The sequence below is a fragment of the Rhinoraja longicauda genome, chromosome 7, assembly GCF_053455715.1.
Source record: "Rhinoraja longicauda isolate Sanriku21f chromosome 7, sRhiLon1.1, whole genome shotgun sequence".
Lineage (NCBI taxonomy): Eukaryota > Metazoa > Chordata > Chondrichthyes > Rajiformes > Arhynchobatidae > Rhinoraja > Rhinoraja longicauda.
In genome coordinates this window covers 70710998-70729056 of record NC_135959.1, presented here as the reverse complement: position 1 = coordinate 70729056, position 18059 = coordinate 70710998, and the positions used below count along the sequence as shown (strand labels likewise).

The following is an 18059-nucleotide window of genomic DNA, read 5'->3' as shown; positions in this document are numbered from 1 at the left end:
ATCGCTGGGTCTCCCCGACCAGAACAACGATGTCTGGAGGCTATTTGTTGACTACATCTCTTCCTTCAATAGCATAACATCAAGTAAGCTCATTGCTAAACTTCCAGACCTCGGCTTTGCGTCCTGCATCTGCAACTGGCTTCTGGATTTCTGGACTGGCAGATTTTGGGGAGGTACAGTAGCACAGTGGAAGGGTTGCTCCCTTACAGAGCCGGACACCCGGGTTTGATCTTGACTACAGGTGCTATCTGTATGGAGTTTATATGTTTTCCCCGTGAGCGCGTGAGTTATCGCAGGGCACTCTGGCTTCTTAATTTTTTTTAGTTTTAGTTTTAGTTTTTAGTTTTAGAGATGCAGTGTGGAAACAGGCCCTTTGGCCCACCGAGTCCCTGCTGACCAGTGATCCCCACATATTTAACACTATTTAACACACACTGGAGACAATTTACATTTATTCCAAGCCAATTAAACTCCAAACCTGAAGATCTTTGGAGTGTGGGAGGAAACCGGAGATCTCGGAGAAAATCCACGCAGTCACGTGGAGAACGTACAAACTCCACACAGATAGCACCCGTGGTCAGGATCGAACCCGGGTCTCTGGAGCTGTAAGCACTGTAAGGCAGCAACTTTACCGCTGTGCCACCATGCTGCCCTACTCTTAACTCTGTCTCATTTGGTTATTAAATTAAAGTACATTAATTTTCCACTACTCTGGATTGCACTATTCCACTGTTTTGCACTAGTGGTCATATTTATTTTTGTATTTATCCCTGCTATGTGCATTGTGTTTACACAGTGAACCATGTGAACAAGGAATTCTAGTGCATTCTGGTGTATATGACAATGTAATCTGATCTTCTGAATCTGAGCAACTGAACAAAGCAATCATTTTCAAAATCAGACCCAATTAACCTCGAGTCCTGCTGATTGTGCCTTTTCAAAGAACAAAGAATAGACTAAAAATTGACAAGATTGCTCTTGATGCCAGAAATCAGATACAAAAGCAGATAATGTTTTTGACTCAACAGGTCAGGCAGCAACTGTGGAAAAAGAAAGCGTTAATGTTTGTTGAATACCCTTTGTCAGTGAAGGATCTTCAAACAGAAATGGTTGATGTTTCCTCCCTTTCCAAGTTTGTTCAGGTTTAAGAGCAGACTTAGCACCTCATATTTCGCTTGGCCAGCTTACACCTCAGCGGTATGAATATTGACGTCTCTAACTTCAAGTAACCCTTGCTTTCCCTCTCTCTCCATCCCTCCCCCTTCCCATTTCTCCGACCAGTCTGACGATTACATTTGATCTCGTTCTGCTTTGATGTTACCTACTCCTATATTCCTTCTCCTTTCTTCTATATTTTCCTTGATCTCCACCCCCTTCGATGTCACATTTTCACACCTTACATTTCCTTATGATTCTCCCTTGACCGTCTGAAGAAGTGTCTCGACCCAAAATGTCACCCATGCCTTCTCTCCAGAGATGCTGCCGGTCCCGCTGAGTTACTCCAGCTCTTTGTTTTTTTCTTCGGTTAAAACCAGCATCTGCAGTTCCTTCCTACACTTAGCGTTTGAAATTTGTATATTGCAATGGAAAATGTTATATTTGATCTCTGCAATTCCAGGTCATTTCTATGATCTGCAAAATAGTAACAAATCACTGAAAAATATTAATTTTGGACTTTTATATTTCAGTTCAACCAACAACTCCACAAATTTATAAGGAATTGACATATGTTACTTCAAATAAACTACAACTGGCAAGTATTTCACTTTTTACCCTCAATAAAATAATGCTATTTGACAATTTTATGAGTCTTCTCACAATTTACATTGTTGTATATTTTTCCCTGGTGTGGGACGAATAAAGGAATATATATAATGTAGTGCAATCTCCTACTGTGGACGCTTAAGCCTGGTAGCAAGTGGCCTAGATATTCAATTTTGAAAGTTTTCATAAATTTACATTAAAATAATTTATCAAGTGTGCAGGTCCCTGTGTTCTAAACTCGTGATTCATTTGGGGCCAACATTGCATTGGATTAATTGCCAACAATTGTGAAATTGCTCAATCAAAGTTTGAAACATTTTTCGGGTGGTTGAAACACTTTTGTACACGAAACCCACTCCCCACGGCGGACAGATGACATCCATGCAAACAGGACTAAAGCATGGCTCAAATAGTCTCTAGAAATAATAATCCCTGGGCTACCGAATAATGGTGGAAAAAATGCTGAGCGGCACGGTGGTGCAGCGGTAGAGTTGCTGCCTTTCGGCACTTGCAGCGCCAGAGACCCAAGTTCAATCCTGACTATTGTCTGTACGGAGTTTGTACGTTCTCCCTGTGACCTTGTGGGTTTTCTCCGAGATCTTCAGTTTTCTCCAAAGACATACAGGTTATAGGTTTGTAGGTTAATTGGCTTGGTATAAGTGTAAATTATCCTAGTGTAGGATAATGTTAATGTGCAGGCATCACTGGTTGGTGTGGACTCGGTGGGCCGAAGGGCCTGCTTGCACACTGTACCTCTAAACTAAACTAAACTAAACTAAAAATATGACCTCACAAAATATATTACTTTGATGTTGACATTATGTGGACACACAAGCACAAATACACACACACTCGTGTACACACGCATGCTCACATACGAGCGTGTGTATTCACACACCAATGCACTTACATGCACACACAAATTGTTGAGAAGAGAAAATTCAAATCCGAACTTCAAAACCTTGACATTTGTTCTCATCGTACATTGTTAATTGTACGTTCATTTCATAAATTCTACTACTGAAGTTCAGCTTCATTGGAATAAATGAAAACAACTTTGGAAATTTAGTTTAGTTTGGTTTAGTTTAGAGATACAGCACATAAATCGCCCCTTCAGCCCACCGAGTCCGCGCCGACCAGCGATCTCCATACACTAGCACTATCCTACATACTAGGGACGATTTACAATCGTACCAAAGCCAATTACCTGCAAATCTCTACGTCTTTGGAGTAGGAAAACGGAGAACCCAGAGAAAAGGCATGCAGTCACAGGGAGAACCTACAAATTCTGTACAGACAGCACCCGAAGTCAGGATCGAACCTGGGTCTCTGATGCTGTAAGGCAGTAACTCTACCGCTGCGCCACCGTGCCACACTAGGGATGGAATACACTTCTATTTGCATGCTCATTTGGTGCTAATCCTGATATTTAATACCTCCATTTGAAATTTATTAGACTAATAGTGGAAATAAAACATCACATTAGATTAGTCTGCTAGAATGTTATACAACTCTAACAAGTCTTATAAGTTCAAGAACTGTTCATGTCATAAAACCAGAAAAGCATGTCAGTCAATATTTTGACATTTTCTTAAAGTCATAAATAAAGGATTTTTTTTTTGATTCAGAATTCTACTTGTATCTCACAAAAAGCAAACCAAGAACCACATATCACACTGTACTTGGATGGAAATGCTCTTCAGGAAGAGGAAAATGGTATGGAAACTTTCCAATACTGACTCAGTATACTAATTAGCTCCTGTCTAAATGTCACCATTTTAATGGACAAAGAATAGACAAAGAATATGCTATAATATGCTATAAATCTGAAATCATCATCATTGGTCCAAAAACGCTCACCAAATCCACCCAAAACTTCATCCTCAATATTGATGGTCTCCCAGTATCCACCTCCCCTCACATCCAGAATCTTGGAATCATCTTTGATCAAACCCTCTCCTTCGACAAACACATCAAACACATCACAAAGACAGTCTTCTTCCACCTCAAAAACATTGCCCGTCTCCGTCCATCCCTCTCCTCCACAGCTGCAGAAACCCTCATCCATGCCTTCATCACCTCCCGTCTGGACTACTGCAACAGCCTCCTCTAGTGGAAGTTTTGTTGCCTCCATCACAGTGAGGGGGTGTTTGGAGTCACTGTGATGGACGTTTGTGTTGGGGTTATGTGTCTTGTGTTCTTTTTTGTGTGACTGCTATGTAGTTTCGTTCGGTACCTTGGTACCGAATGACAAATAAAGCTCTGTTGAACTGAACTGTTGAACTATGGCGCACCCTCAAAAATCATCAGTAAACTTCAATACATTCAAAACTCCGCTGCCCGTCTACTCACCCACACCCCGATCCGTGACCATATCACCCCCGTCCTTTACAAACTCCACTGGCTCCCCATCCCCCAGAGAATCCAGTACAAAATCCTCCTCATGACCTACAAAGCCCTCCATAACCTGGCCCCATCCTACCTGACTGACCTCCTCCACAGGCACACTCCCACCAGCACCCTCCGCTCTGCTGCTGCCAATCTCCTATCCCCCCCATCCGGACCAAACTCAGATCCTGGGGGGACAGGGCTTTCTCCATCGCTGCTCCCACCCTCTGGAACTCACTACCCCAAACCGTCAGAGACTCCTCCTCACTCACCACATTCAAAACAGCACTGAAGTCTCACCTGTTCTGTACTGCCTTCAACCACTGAAGGTCACCTCACCCTCTGTCTCCTTTCTCTGTTCGTTTACTTATTTATCTATTTATTCACTTCCCTATGTTCTTTAAATCCCTGTAAAGCGTCTTTGAGTGTATGAAAAGCGCTATATAAATGTAATGCATTATTATTATTATTATAATTTGCAGTAACTTCTCCATGTGTGTATCATGAGTCTGCTTCATCCTCTCCTGAACACCTCCGCTCAGTCCGCCTAAACCTACACGATCTTCCGGTTGCTAAACACTTTAACTCCCCCTCCCATTCCCACACTGACCTTTCTGTCCTGGGCCTCCACCATTGTCAGAGTGAGGCCCAGCGCAAATTGGAGGGACAGCACCTCATATTTCGCTTGGGCAGCTTTGACTTCTCTAACTTCTTGAACATTGACTTCTCTAACTTCGTAACCCTTCCTTATCTATGTACCTCCCTCTCCCCTGACATCAGTCTGAAGAAGGGTCTCGACCCAAAACATCACCCATTCCTTCTCTCCAGAGATGCTGCCTGACCCGCTGAGTTACTCCAGCATTTTGTGTCGACCTTCAATTTACACCGGCATCTGCAGTTCCTTCCTACACATCCTCTCCATTCACATGAATATTAACTTCTCTAGCGTCAAGTACCCTTGCTTTCTCTTTCTCTCCATCCCCTCCCTATCCTAGTTCACCAACTAGTTTCACTGTCCTGCTGATTACATTTTACTGATTGTGTACCTTGTTGTCAGCTTCTCCTCAGCCAACAATATTCCATTCTATATTTTCCTTGATCTATGTCCCCCTTTGATCTCTCATTTTCACACCTTACTCTTCCATATTTCTGTCTCCCTCCCCCCTGACTTTCAGTCTGAAGAATGGTCTTGACCCAAAACGTCACCCATTCCATCTCTCCAGAGATGCTGCCTGCCCTGCTGAGTTACTCCAGCATTTTGCTTCTATCTTCAATGTAACCCAGCATCTGGAGTTCCTGCCTACACACCAAAACAATGGTTATTTGATCATTGCTACTGTAGAACATTAATACACATAAACTGGCTCCCTTCTATTCTGCAGTAAGGTACAAACTAAATTTAAAAACAAGTAAGGCATTAATTGGAAGGTATTTTGTGCGATTCCAAGTTTGTAATGATGGCGCATGAATTCCCGACAGCCATTTGGCTATTAAACAATACAACCTCAAATAAGCACTGAACTACATAAGCTATTATTGTTATTATTGCACTATTATTGTTTGTGTTTTTGTGTGTTGTTTGTGTTTTTGTGTGTTTTTGTGTGTGTTTGTGTGTATGTAAACATAATACAATGTAAACAATATAATAAATGAGAGAAATAAAATAAAATGGGTATATATACACATACTCACAAATACACACACACATTATATATAAAACGTAGCACAAAAAGTAAGGAAATTTGTGTTTGGTAGATTATTTCTTTGTTGTAACAATGCTTCTCGGCAATAAATCTTATACCGTTGGAAAGCCTGTTTATTTCCCTTTTAAATGGTGCGACATTTGTAAGGAACATGCATTTGTGGGATGAGCAGCAGAGCTGAGTATGTGGGTTGCGCCCATGAAAAATTTGCCAAATCTTCTCTGCCAATGCCAAACAGCTTATTCTGCCATTGACTCTTGTTCGGTGTTGTTTGGTGGATTGGATGATTGAAGTCTGAAGAAACAAGACATATTGGCAATTTAACAATTTATTCATTTAATAAACAGGAGCCACAGTAGCGTGTGGAAGAACCATACACAGCCATAACAGCCTGGCACCTCCTCCTCATGCTGGTCACCAGCCTGGTCACACACTGTTGTGGGATGGCATCCCATTCTTGTCAGCACCTGGGGGTACCAGAAGCTCAAAACAAGTCAATAGCAACAGCAGAATAAGCTGTTTGGCATTGGCAGAGATTTGGCAAATTTTTCATGGGCGCAACCCATATACTCAGCTCTGCTGCTCATCCCACAAATGCAAGTTCCTTACAAATGTGGCACCATTTAAAAGGGAAATAAACAGGCTTTCCAACGGTATAAGATTTATTGCCAAGAAGCATTGTTACAACAAAGAAATAATCTACCAAACACAAATTTCCTTACTTTTTGTGCTATGTTTATATATAATGTGTGTGTGTATTTGTGAGTATGTGTATATATACCCATTTTATTTTATTTCTCTCATTTATTATATTGTTTACATTGTACTATGTTTACATAATCTGTTGTGCTGCTGCAAGTAAGAATTTCATTGTTCTATCTGGGACACATGACAATAAAACATTCTTGACTCTCATATTTGGAAGATGGCTTTTTCTCTTCTTTAAGTTGCCTACTATACAGTTTGTTTTGAGTGTGTGGAGATGGTAAAATTGGCTTCAAATGTTTTATAGTTACCATTATCACATCTGAAGTCTCTGTCGACTCAAGTGGCCTGTATGAAGTGAAAAAAATATTTTCCATAGAGATAACAATAGGCCAATGGAAACTCATGTGGTGTGAAGCAGAGTTCTCGCAACCTGGTAATAAGATTACAGTTATGCAATCGAAAAAGATACATCTGAATGATTGTGAGTATTTTGGATATGGTGCAATAGCTACATTTTGAATTCTTCTGCTGTGCATTTCCTATTTTCTTTAGCAATTTACATAGTGTGTTGACCTGTCGCATGTAGTTGAATCTATGCCATATTTTTACGTTGTTTAATAACATATATCTGAGGTATTTATTCACAAAATGCTGGAGTAACTCAGCAGGTCAGGCAGCATCTCCGGAGTGAAGGAATGGGTGACGTTTCGGGTCGAGACTCTTCTTCAGACTGATGTCAGGGGGGCGGGACAAAGGAAGGATATAGGTGGAGACAGGAAGATAGAGGGAGACCTGGGAAGGAGGAGGGGAAGAGAGGAACAGAGGAACTATCTAAAGTTGGAGAAGTCGATGTTCATACCACTGGGCTGCAAACTGCCCAGGCGAAATATGAGGTGCTGTTCCTCCAATTTCCAGTGGGCCTCACTATGGCACTGGAGGAGGCCCATGACAGAAAGGTCAGACTGGGAATGGGAGGGGGAGTTGAAGTGCTTGGCCACCGGGAGATCAGTTTGGCCAACGCGGACCGAGCGCAGGTGTTGAGCGAAGCCTGCCCTTGGTTTCGCCGATGTATATCTGAGGTGGGCTCACGTTTGCTGTTGTTTCCAATAAACATATATATTCACCTGAGATAGACCCAAAATGTTGGAGTAAATCAGCAGAATGGGCAGCATCTCTGGATAGGAATGGATAACGTTTCAGACTAAAGGGTCTCAACCTGAAACGTCACCCACTCCTCTCCAGAGATGCTGCCTGTCCCGTTGAGTTACTCCAGCATTTTGTGTCAATCTTCGGTGTAAACTAGCTTCCGCAGCCCCTTCCGACACACATATTCACCTGAGTTTGTTAAACTCAGCAAAGTAAATAAACTAATCTCCATGTGTCTTTTCAACACAGGAACCTGACTCCTTTTCCCAAGTTGCATACATGAGACTCACCTTCTAAATAATATGGATGATACTTAAATGTCCTCTGGGCAGCTGGAGTTGACAAACGCTGACCATTTTCCAAGTGCAAACAATTAAAGTGAAACCTAAAATCTACTTCAATTAGCAAGCCCTCAGTTGTAAAAGTCAAGTCAGATTTTATTTTATTTTACTCTGGTTCAGATACACAGCATGGAAACAGACCCTTCGGCCTGCTGAGTCCATGTTGGCTATTGATCACCCGTTCACACTAGTTATCCCATTTTCGCACGCACTCTCTACACACTAGGTGCAATTTACAGAGGCCTACAAACCCTCGCTTTTAGGAATGTAAGAGCAAACTGGAGCAATAGACAATAGGCCATTCGGCCCTTCGAGCCAGCACCACCATTCAATGTGATCATGGCTGATCATTCTCAATCAGTACCCCGTTCCCGCCTTCACTGCCTTCTGAGGCAGAGAATTCCACAGATTCACAACTCTCTGACTGAAAATGTTTTTCTTCATCTCCGTTCTAAATGGCCTACCCCTTATTCTTAAACTGTGGCCCCTTGTTCTGGACTCCTCCAACATTGGGAACATGTTTCCTGCCTCTAACGTGTCCAACCCCTTAATAATCCTATACTTTTCGATAAGATCTCCTCTTATCCTTCTAAATTCCAGTGTATACAAGCCTAGCCGCTCCAGTCTTTCACCATATGACAGTCCCGCCATTCCGGGAATTAACCTAGTAAACCTATGCTGCACGTCCTCAATAGCAAGAATATCCTTCCTCAAATTTGGAGACCAAAACTGCACACAGTACTCCAGGTGCGGTCTCACTCGGGCCCTTTACAACTGCAGAAGGAGGAACCCCACAATGTGAAACTCCACATGGACAGCAACTGAGGTCATCAAATCTGGATCTCTAAAATGTCATCCTCATCTTTTTTTATCTTCAGAGTACTGTAGTTGCTCCTCTGGTCATCGGTAATTGTTCATTTCCAACGTTGCACAGGTTGTGATCATTGAAACAAATGCGTGTAAGCAATGCTTTTCTAATTTTCTAACAATAAATGGTGCGGCACAGATTGTACTTACTCATTTTGAACGTGTTCTCCATCAACCCAAATTTCAGAGTCTCTACAATCCATAAGCAGATAGAACACACACTCTAAATAGGTGGTGCATGTGGAAGCCCTCATCATATTTGGTCTCGATCCGAAATGTCACCCACTCCTTCTCTCCAGAGATGCTGTCTGTCCCGCTGAGTTATTCCACCATTTTGTGTCTATTTTACATTTAAAATGTGCTTGGCTAAGTAGAGTCATAGAGTCATACAGCATGGAAACAGACCCTTTGGTCCAACCTACTCATGCCAACCAACATGCCCCATCTACACTAGTCCTACCTGCCAGTGTTTGGTCCATATCCCACTCATCCTATCCTATCCAGCATTGTCTATCTAATAACATACAAATTAATTTATAACCAAACTGCAAATTCTAATTGGAGAAACAAGGAACTGCAGATGCCAGTTTACAAGAAAAACCCAATGAGCTGGTGTAACCCAATGGGTCAGGCAGCATCTCTGGAGGACATGGATAGATGACATCTCGGGGAAGGCCCTCCAGTTCCCTTAAATCTCCATTCCCCATCAGAAGGTCTCCATGATTTTTCCTTGAACAGAGAGGCAATCGATTAGGGGATCGAGAAGCAGAGGACATAGGTTTAAGGTGGGGGGCGAAATATTTAATAGGAACATGAGCGGTACCTTTTTTACACAAAGTGTGGTGGGTATATGGAACGAGCTGCCAGAGGAGATAGTTGAATCAGGCACTATCATAATGTTTAAGGGATATTTGAACATGGATAGGATAGGTTTAGAGGGACATGGGCCAAGCACAGGCAGGTGGGACTCATGTAGATGGGGTATGTTGGTTGGCATGGGCAAGTTGGGCTGTAGGTTCTGTTTCCACACTTTACGACTCTATGACTTTGTGACTCGATCAGTTTCCCTCTACTAATATTCTCCTTCGTCTGTCAGGACTTGTCCTCATCCTCAACAACTTGTCTTTAACATCTCCCACTTTCTTCAAGTTAAACATTTAACCACCGGCACTCGTATGGGCCCCAGCTATGCTTGCTTTTTGTTGGTATCTTCGAACAGTCCTTGTTCCAAATGTTCTATGGCACCTATCCCCAACTCTTTCTCTGCTGCATCAATCTAGTTTAAAATTTCAATCTGCTGTGTTGAAAGATAAAAATAAACTACACTACGTAAAAATAAATATTTTGTCTACAATTAAACACATTTTTATAAATATTTAATCACCTCATGGACAGTGGCATTTAAGAGATTTTTTTATAAGCACATTATCCATGTGTATATATGCACAGAATAGAGAGACATGGATAAAGTGTAGGCAGAGGAAACATAGAAACATAGAAAATAGGTGCAGGAGGAGGCTATTCGGCCCTTCGAGCCAGCACCGCCATTCATTGTGATCATGGCTGATCATCCCCAATTAGTAACCTGTGCCCAACGTCTCCCCATATCTCGATTCCACTAGCCCTCAGAGCTCTATCTAACTCTCTCTTAAATTCATCCAGTGATTTGTCCTCCACTGCCCTCTGTGGCAGAGAATTCCACAAATTCACAACTTTGAGTGAAAAAGTTCCTTCTCACTTCAGTTTTAAATGGCCTCCCCTATATTCTAAGACTGTGGCCCCTGATTCCGGACTCCCCCAACATTGGGAACATTTTTCCTCCATCTAGCTTGTCCAGTCCTTTTATCAATTTAAGTTGGCATCATGTTAGGCACAGACATGATCACATTGAATGGCCTACTCCTGCACCTATTGTCTATTGTCTATTGTCTATTGACATTGTGCGCCAAACGGCCTATTCGTGCTATACTGTGCTGTGCTATATACCAGACTGTCTTATTGATAATGCCTTCTGCTGGTATATTGAAATCCCAGATACCCAGGAAAATGATCACTCTCTACGCCAGGTATTCTGACCCAGCCATGTTTTAGTTCGAGGAATCTGCACTTCTTGAACAGTTTTGCTGCTCCCAAGATGGCGTCCAACCCGGGCAACTATTAGTGAGCTCGCCACAGAAGCAGATCTACAATCACATATTACCATCGCTCCACATTCTTAAATCTCTATCTATGCACTGTAAATGGATCAACTGTAATCATGTTTTGTCTTTCTGCTGTCGGGTTAGCACGCCACAAAAACTGTTGACTGTACCTCGGTACACGTGACAATAAACTAAACTGAGATTAACTGAGATGAAATAAGCATTTTGTAATTGATGTACGAAGTAAAAAAGTAGCTGAACTAAGATCATGAGCTAAGAATAGAATACAATTATAGCAACTATTTTTACTTGGCACCTTTTAATTAATACTGCTTTAATCCACTAATTTAGATTTTTTTGTTTTGATTAGATCTATCCCCAGCATTTACAAAGCTGAACACATTCAATTCTCAGCCCACAACAGTTCGGAAAGGTAGGGGCACATTCTCTGTTGTTATCCTTATGTTTCTTTCCTCGAAAAAGTAAAATATTTCACAGTTCTATGTATTTGCCAAGATAAATGATAATGATTCAGTATTCCCAGTGATGGCTTTCAGAGCATTTCAAGAGAAGAGATGGAAGGGTCTCGACCCGAAACGTCAGGCATTCCTTCTCTCCTGAGATGCTGCCTGGCCCGCTGAGTTACTCCAGCATTTTGTGTCTATCTTCGGTGTCAGCAAACACCTGCAGTTTCTTCCTACGCAGAGATATTAAAATGTCGGGGGAGTTATTTTGTGGTTCCCCTTCCATTTCCAACTGGTAAGCAAGAGAATATGATTTACAATGGGAGTAATAAAAGAAGAAATGAATGGAAGGATTTATGTGGCATCAAAGGGACTCTCTGGTGCCAGGCTTCAGGATGTCTCAGAGTGGCTGCAGAATATTCTCTAGGGGAAAGGGGAGCTGCCAGAAGTCATTGTGCACATTGGCACAAATAACAAAGGTAGGAAAAGGAATGAAGTTCTACAAAGTAAATATAGGGAGCCCCACTAACAGTTAAAAAGTAGGAACTCAAAGGTAGTAAACTCTGGATTACTCCCTGTGCCAAATGCTAGTGATGGTAGGAAAATGAAAATAGGGCAGGTGAACACAGGTTGCTTCACTGACTATCTATGCACTGTGAATGGGTTGATTGTAATCATATATTGTCTCTCTGCTCTCTGGATAGCATGCAACAAAAGCTTTTCACCGTACACATGACAATAAATAAACTGAAACTGATATTGGAGAAGGACTCTCTATCCCCTCTCTATCCCCTCCCCCTTCCCAGTTCTCCTACCAGTCTTCCTGTCTCCGACTATCGTTGTCCCGCCCCCTCCCCTGACATCAGTCTGAAGAAGGGTCTCGACCCGAAAAGTCACCCACTCCTTCTCTCCAGAGGTGCTGCCTGACCCGCTGAGTTACTCCAGCATTTTGTGTCTACTTGATATTGGAGAAAGTCAGTAGTCTGAGATGACATTAATGAAGGGTCATCCAGTAAGTGGAGCTCAGAAGTGAAAAGGGGATGATCATCTTGATGGAATTGTATTCTAGTTTTTCAAATAGTCAACAGAAATTAGATGGACAAATATGCTGGGAGATTGCGGACAGCTGCAAGGCTAATAGGCAAAACGCCAAATGCTGGAGTTACGCAACAGGTCAGGCAGTATCTCTGGAGGACATGGGTAGATGACATCTCAGGTCAGGCCATCCAGTTCCCTTAAATCTCCATTCCCCATCAGAAGTGTCTCCATGATTGTTCCTTGAACAGAAAGGCCATCTGTTAGGGGAATCAAGAAGCAGAACTATGTTTAAGGTGAAGGGGGGAAAGATTTCATGCAGGACACTGTCATTGCACTGAGTAGCTCCTTCAGTGACAGACTCCTTCACCCCAAGTGTGTGAAAGAGAGATATCGGAGGTCCTTCCTTCCCGCTGCTGTGAGACAGCACAACCAGCGCTACTCCCAGCAGACGAGTCAACAGTAACAGTAAAGGAATAACACAGTAAATGATGACAATTTATCCTTATCTTTATTTTTATTTATAATGAATGTCTCTTGCTATCCACGTTACTGCTACAACACTGCAAATTTCCCCGGTGTGGGACAAATAAAGGAATATATATAATAATAATTATTATTATTATTAATAGGAACGTGAGCGGTAACGTTTTTACACAAAGGGTGGTGGGTATATGGAACGAGCTGCCGGAGGAGGTCGGTGAAGCAGGCACTATCATAATGTTTAAGGGATATTTGGACAGAGATATGGATAGGATAGGTTTAGAGGGACATGGGCCAAGCACAGGCAGGTGGGACTCATGTAGATGGGGTTTGTTGGTCGGCATTGGCAGGTTGGGCTGTAGGTTCTGTTTCCACACTTTACGACTCTATGACTTTGTGACTCAATCAGTTTCCCTCTACTAACATTCTCCTTCACCTATCAGGACTTGTCCTCACCCTCAACAACTTGTCTTTAACATCTCCCACTTTCTTCAAGTTAAACCTTTAACCACCGGCACTCGTATGGGCCCCAGCAATACTTGCTTTTTGTTGGTAACTTCGAACAGTCCTTGTTCCAAATGTTCTATGGCACCTGTCCCCAACTCTTTCTCTGCTGCATCAATCTAGTTTTAAATTTCAATCTGCTGTGTTGAAAGATAAAAATAAACTATACTATGTAAAAATAAATATTTTGTCTGCAATTAAACACTTATTTATTAATATTTAATCGCCTTGTGGACAGTGGCCTTTAAGAGGCGTTTTTATGAGCACATTATCCATGTGTATATATGCAGAGAATAGAGGGACATGGATAAAGTGCAGGCTGAGGAGATCAATTTAACTTGGCATCATGTTAGGCACAGACATTGTGGGCCGAACTGCCTATTCCTGTGCTGTGCTGTACTATGTCAATAGACAATAGACAATAGGTGCAAGAGGAGGCCATTCGGCCCTTCGAGCCAGCACTGCCATTCAATGTGATCACGGCTGATCATTCTCAATCAGTACCCCGTTCCTGCCTTCTCCCCATACACCCTGACTCCGCTATCCTTAAGAGCTCTATCTAGCTCTCTCTTGAATGCATTCAGAGAATTGGCCTCCACCACCTTCTGAGGCAGAGAATTCCACAGATTCACAACTCTCTGACTGAAAATGTTTTTCCTCATCTCAGTTCTAAATGGCCTACCCCTTATTCTTAAACTGTGGCCCCTTGTTCTGGACTCCCCCAACATTGGGAACATGTTTCCTGCCTCTAACGTGTCCAACCCCTTAATAATCTTATACATTTCGATAAGATCTCCTCTCATCCTTCTAAATTCCAGTGTATACAATCCTAGTCGCTCCAGTCTTTCAACATATCAGTCCCGCCATTCCCGGAATTAACCTAGTAAACCTACGCTGCAAGCCCTCAATAGCAAGAATATCCTTCCTCAAATTTGGAGACCAAAACTGCACACAGTACTCCAGATGCGGTCTCACTAGGGCCCTGTACAACTGCAGAAGGACCTCTTTGCTCCGATACTCAACTCCTCTTGTTATGAAGGCCAACATTCCATTGGCTTTCTTCACTGCCTGCTGTACCTGCATGCATCCTTTCAGTGACTGATGCACTAGGACACCCAGATCTTGTTGTACGTCCCCTGTTCCTAACTTGACACCATTCAGATAATACTCTGCCTTCCTATTCTTACCACCAAAGTGGATAACCTCACACTTATCCCAGACTGTCTCAGACTGTTTTATTGATAATGCTTTCTTCCAGTACATTGAAATCCCAGATACCTAGTCACATGAAAATGATTACTCTTTACGCCAGGTATTCTGACCCAGCTATGTTTTAGTCCGAGGGAATCTGAACTTCTAAATGGTTTTGCTGCTTCCAAGATGGCGTCCAACCCAGGCATCTATTAATGTGCCCGCCACAGAAGCTGATCTGCAGTCACATATTACCATCGCTCCCCATTCTTAAATCTCTATCTATACACTAAATGGCTCGATTGTAATCATGTTTTGTCTTTCTGCTGTCGGGTTAGCACGCAACAAAAACTGTTGACTGTACCTCGGTACACATGACAATAAACTAAACTGAGATTAACTGAGATTAAATAAGCATTTTGTAATTGATGTATGAAATAAAAATGCAGCTGAACTAAGCTCATGAGCTAAGAATAGAATACAATTATCGCAACTACTTTTACTTGGCACCTTTTAATTAATACTGCTTTAATTCACTAATTTAGATTTTTGTTTTTGTTTTGGTTAGATCTATTCACAGCATTTACAAAGCTGAACACATTCAATTCTCAGCCCACAACAGTTCGGAAAGGTAGGGGCACATTCTCTGTTGTTATCCTTATGTTTCTTTCCTCGAAAAAGTAAAATATTTCACAGTTCTATGTATTTGCCAAGATAAATGATAATGATTCAGTATTCCAGCGGTGCTTTCAGAGCATTTCAAGAGAAGAGATGGAAGGGTCTCGTCCCGAAACATCAGGCATTCCTTCTTTCCAGAGATGCTGCCTGGCCCGCTGAGTTACTCCAGCATTTTGTGTCTATCTTCGGTGTAAGCAAGCACCTGCAGTTCCTTTCTACACAGAGATATTAAAATGTCGGGGGAGTTATTTTGTGGTTCCCCTTCCATTTCCAACTGGTAAGCAAGAGAATATGATTTACAATGGGAGTAATAAAAGAAGAAATGAATGGAAGGATTTCTGTGGCATCAAAGGGACTCTCTGGTGCCAGGCTTCAGGATGTCTCAGAGTGGCTGCAGAATATTCTCTAGGGGAAAGGGGAGCTGCCAGAAGTCATTGTGCCCATTGGCACAAGTAACAAAGGTAGGAAAAGGAATGAAGTTCTACAAAGTAAATATAGGGACTAAAGTAACTAAAGGTTAAAAAGTAGAAACTCAAAGGTAGTAAACTTTGGATTACTCCCTGTGCCAAATGCTAGTAATGGTAGGAAAATGAAGATAGGACAGGTGAATACAGGTTGCTTCACTGATTAATGAGAAAGGCAGTAGTCTGAGATGACATTACTGAAGAATCATCCAGTGAGTCTTGCAGAAATTAAAATCCTAAGCAAGACACAAAGTTCTGGAGTAGCTCAGAGGTTCAGCAGCATATCTTATAGACATGGATAGGTTAGGACCCTTCCTCTCCATGTCCTCCAGAGATGCTGCCTGACTTGTTGAGTTACTCCAGCTATCTAAATGGAGCCGAGAAGTATAAAAGGGGATGATCATCTTGTTGGAATTATATTTGTGGTCCCCAAAAGGTCGACAGGAATTAGATGAACAAATATGTTGGGAGATTGCAGACTCCTGCAAGACTAATAGGCACATTACTCTAAGTTTGCGGATGACACGAAGCTGGGTGGCAGTGTTAGCTGCGAGGAGGATGCTAGGAGGCTGCAGAGTGACTTGGATAGATTAGGCGAGTGGGCAAATGCATGGCAGGTGCAATATAATGTGGATAAATGTGAGGTTATCCACTTTGGCGGCAAGAACAGGAAAGCAGAGTATTACCTGAATGGTGACCGATTGGGAGAAGGGGAGATGCAACGTGACCTGGGTGTCATGGTGCACCAGTCATTGAAAGCAAGCATGCAGGTGCAGCAGGCAGTGAAGAAAGCGAATGGTATGTTGGCATTCATAGCAAGAGGATTTGAGTTTAGGAGCAGGGAGGTTCTGCTGCAGTTGTACAGGGCCTTGGTGAGACCGCACCTGGAGTACCGTGTGCAGTTTTGGTCTCCTAACCTGAGGAAAGACGTTCTTGCCTTAGAGGGAGTACAGAGAAGGTTCACCAGATTGATCCCTGGGATGGCGGGACTTACATATGAGGAAAGACTAGATAGACTGGGCTTGTACTCGCTGGAATTTAGAAGACTGAGGGGGGATCTTATAGAAACATATAAAATTCTTAAGGGGTTGGAGAGGCTAGATGCGGGAAGATTGTTCCCGATGTTGGGGGAGTCCAGAACCAGGGGTCACAGCTTAAGGATAAGGGGGAAGTCTTTTAGGACCGAGATGAGAAAACATTTCTTCACACAGAGAGTGGTGAGTCTGTGGAATTCTCTGCCACAGAAGGTAGTTGAGGCCAGTTCATTGGCTATATTTAAGAGGGAGTTAGATGTGGCCCTTTTTGCTAAAGGGATCAGGGGGTATGGAGAGAAGGCAGGTACAGGCTACTGAGCTGAATGATCAGCCATGATCATATTGAATGGCGGTGCAGGCTCGAAGGGCCGAATGGCCTACTCCTGCACCTATTTTCTATGTTTCTATGTTTCTATGTTTCTAAAATGCCAAATGCTGGAGTTACTCAACAGGTCAGGCAACATCTCTGGAGGACATGGAGAAAGAGGGTCACAACTTGAAACGTTGCCCGTCCATATGTTATCCATGTCTTGACCCACTGTTACTACAGCACTTTGTGTTTTGCTTCGGATTCCAGAAGTTGCGGTTTTTAATTTCTGCAACATTCAGAGGTTTTTTATGGTCAAAGTTTTAACGTTGCAAAGAGAGACGGGGACTGCCATAATTCCAAGGGCTTAGATGGGGTTGAATTTGTCGAGTATGTTCAGGAATGTCTCCTCAGGCGATATATAGAGATCAATGCTTGATTTACTCTTAAGGAATTTGTGAAACCAGTGATGGAAATGTCAGTGGGTGAGAGTTTTGTGATCAGTGACTCCAGTTCTCTTCGATTTTAAATGGTTATGGATAAGGATAGGCCTGATCCACAAGTTAAAGTTCTCTATTGGAGGAAGGCCAACAATGATGGTATTAAACAAGAGCTTGCAAAAGTTTTTTAGAGTAGGTTGTTTGTCAGCAAAGAGATATTCAGAAAGGGGAATGCTTTTAATGGCGCGTTAGTGAAAGTTCAAGGTACGTGTGTTCCTGTTAGAGTGAAGGGCAAGGCAGGTAGCATGACGGAACCCCAAAAGGCACGAGAAATTGAGGCTCTGGTCAGGAAACTTAAGGACGTATTAAGACCTTTGTTAAGGTTTTCTTTTAGAGATACG

The 18059-nt window shown here is 42.4% G+C and overlaps 1 protein-coding gene across 1 annotated transcript in view; it reads left to right on the top strand.

The window, feature by feature from the left end:
* LOC144595596 (T-cell surface protein tactile) overlaps window positions 1-18059 on the top strand; it is a 56841-nt gene that overhangs the window by 27665 nt on the left and 11117 nt on the right. Inside the window, exons 3-7 of the mRNA XM_078403162.1 lie at window positions 1689-1753; window positions 3393-3480; window positions 6868-7044; window positions 11429-11491; window positions 15304-15366. Coding sequence (XP_078259288.1) covers window positions 1689-1753; window positions 3393-3480; window positions 6868-7044; window positions 11429-11491; window positions 15304-15366 — 456 coding nt within the window. The remainder of the gene's footprint in view (window positions 1-1688; window positions 1754-3392; window positions 3481-6867; window positions 7045-11428; window positions 11492-15303; window positions 15367-18059) is intronic.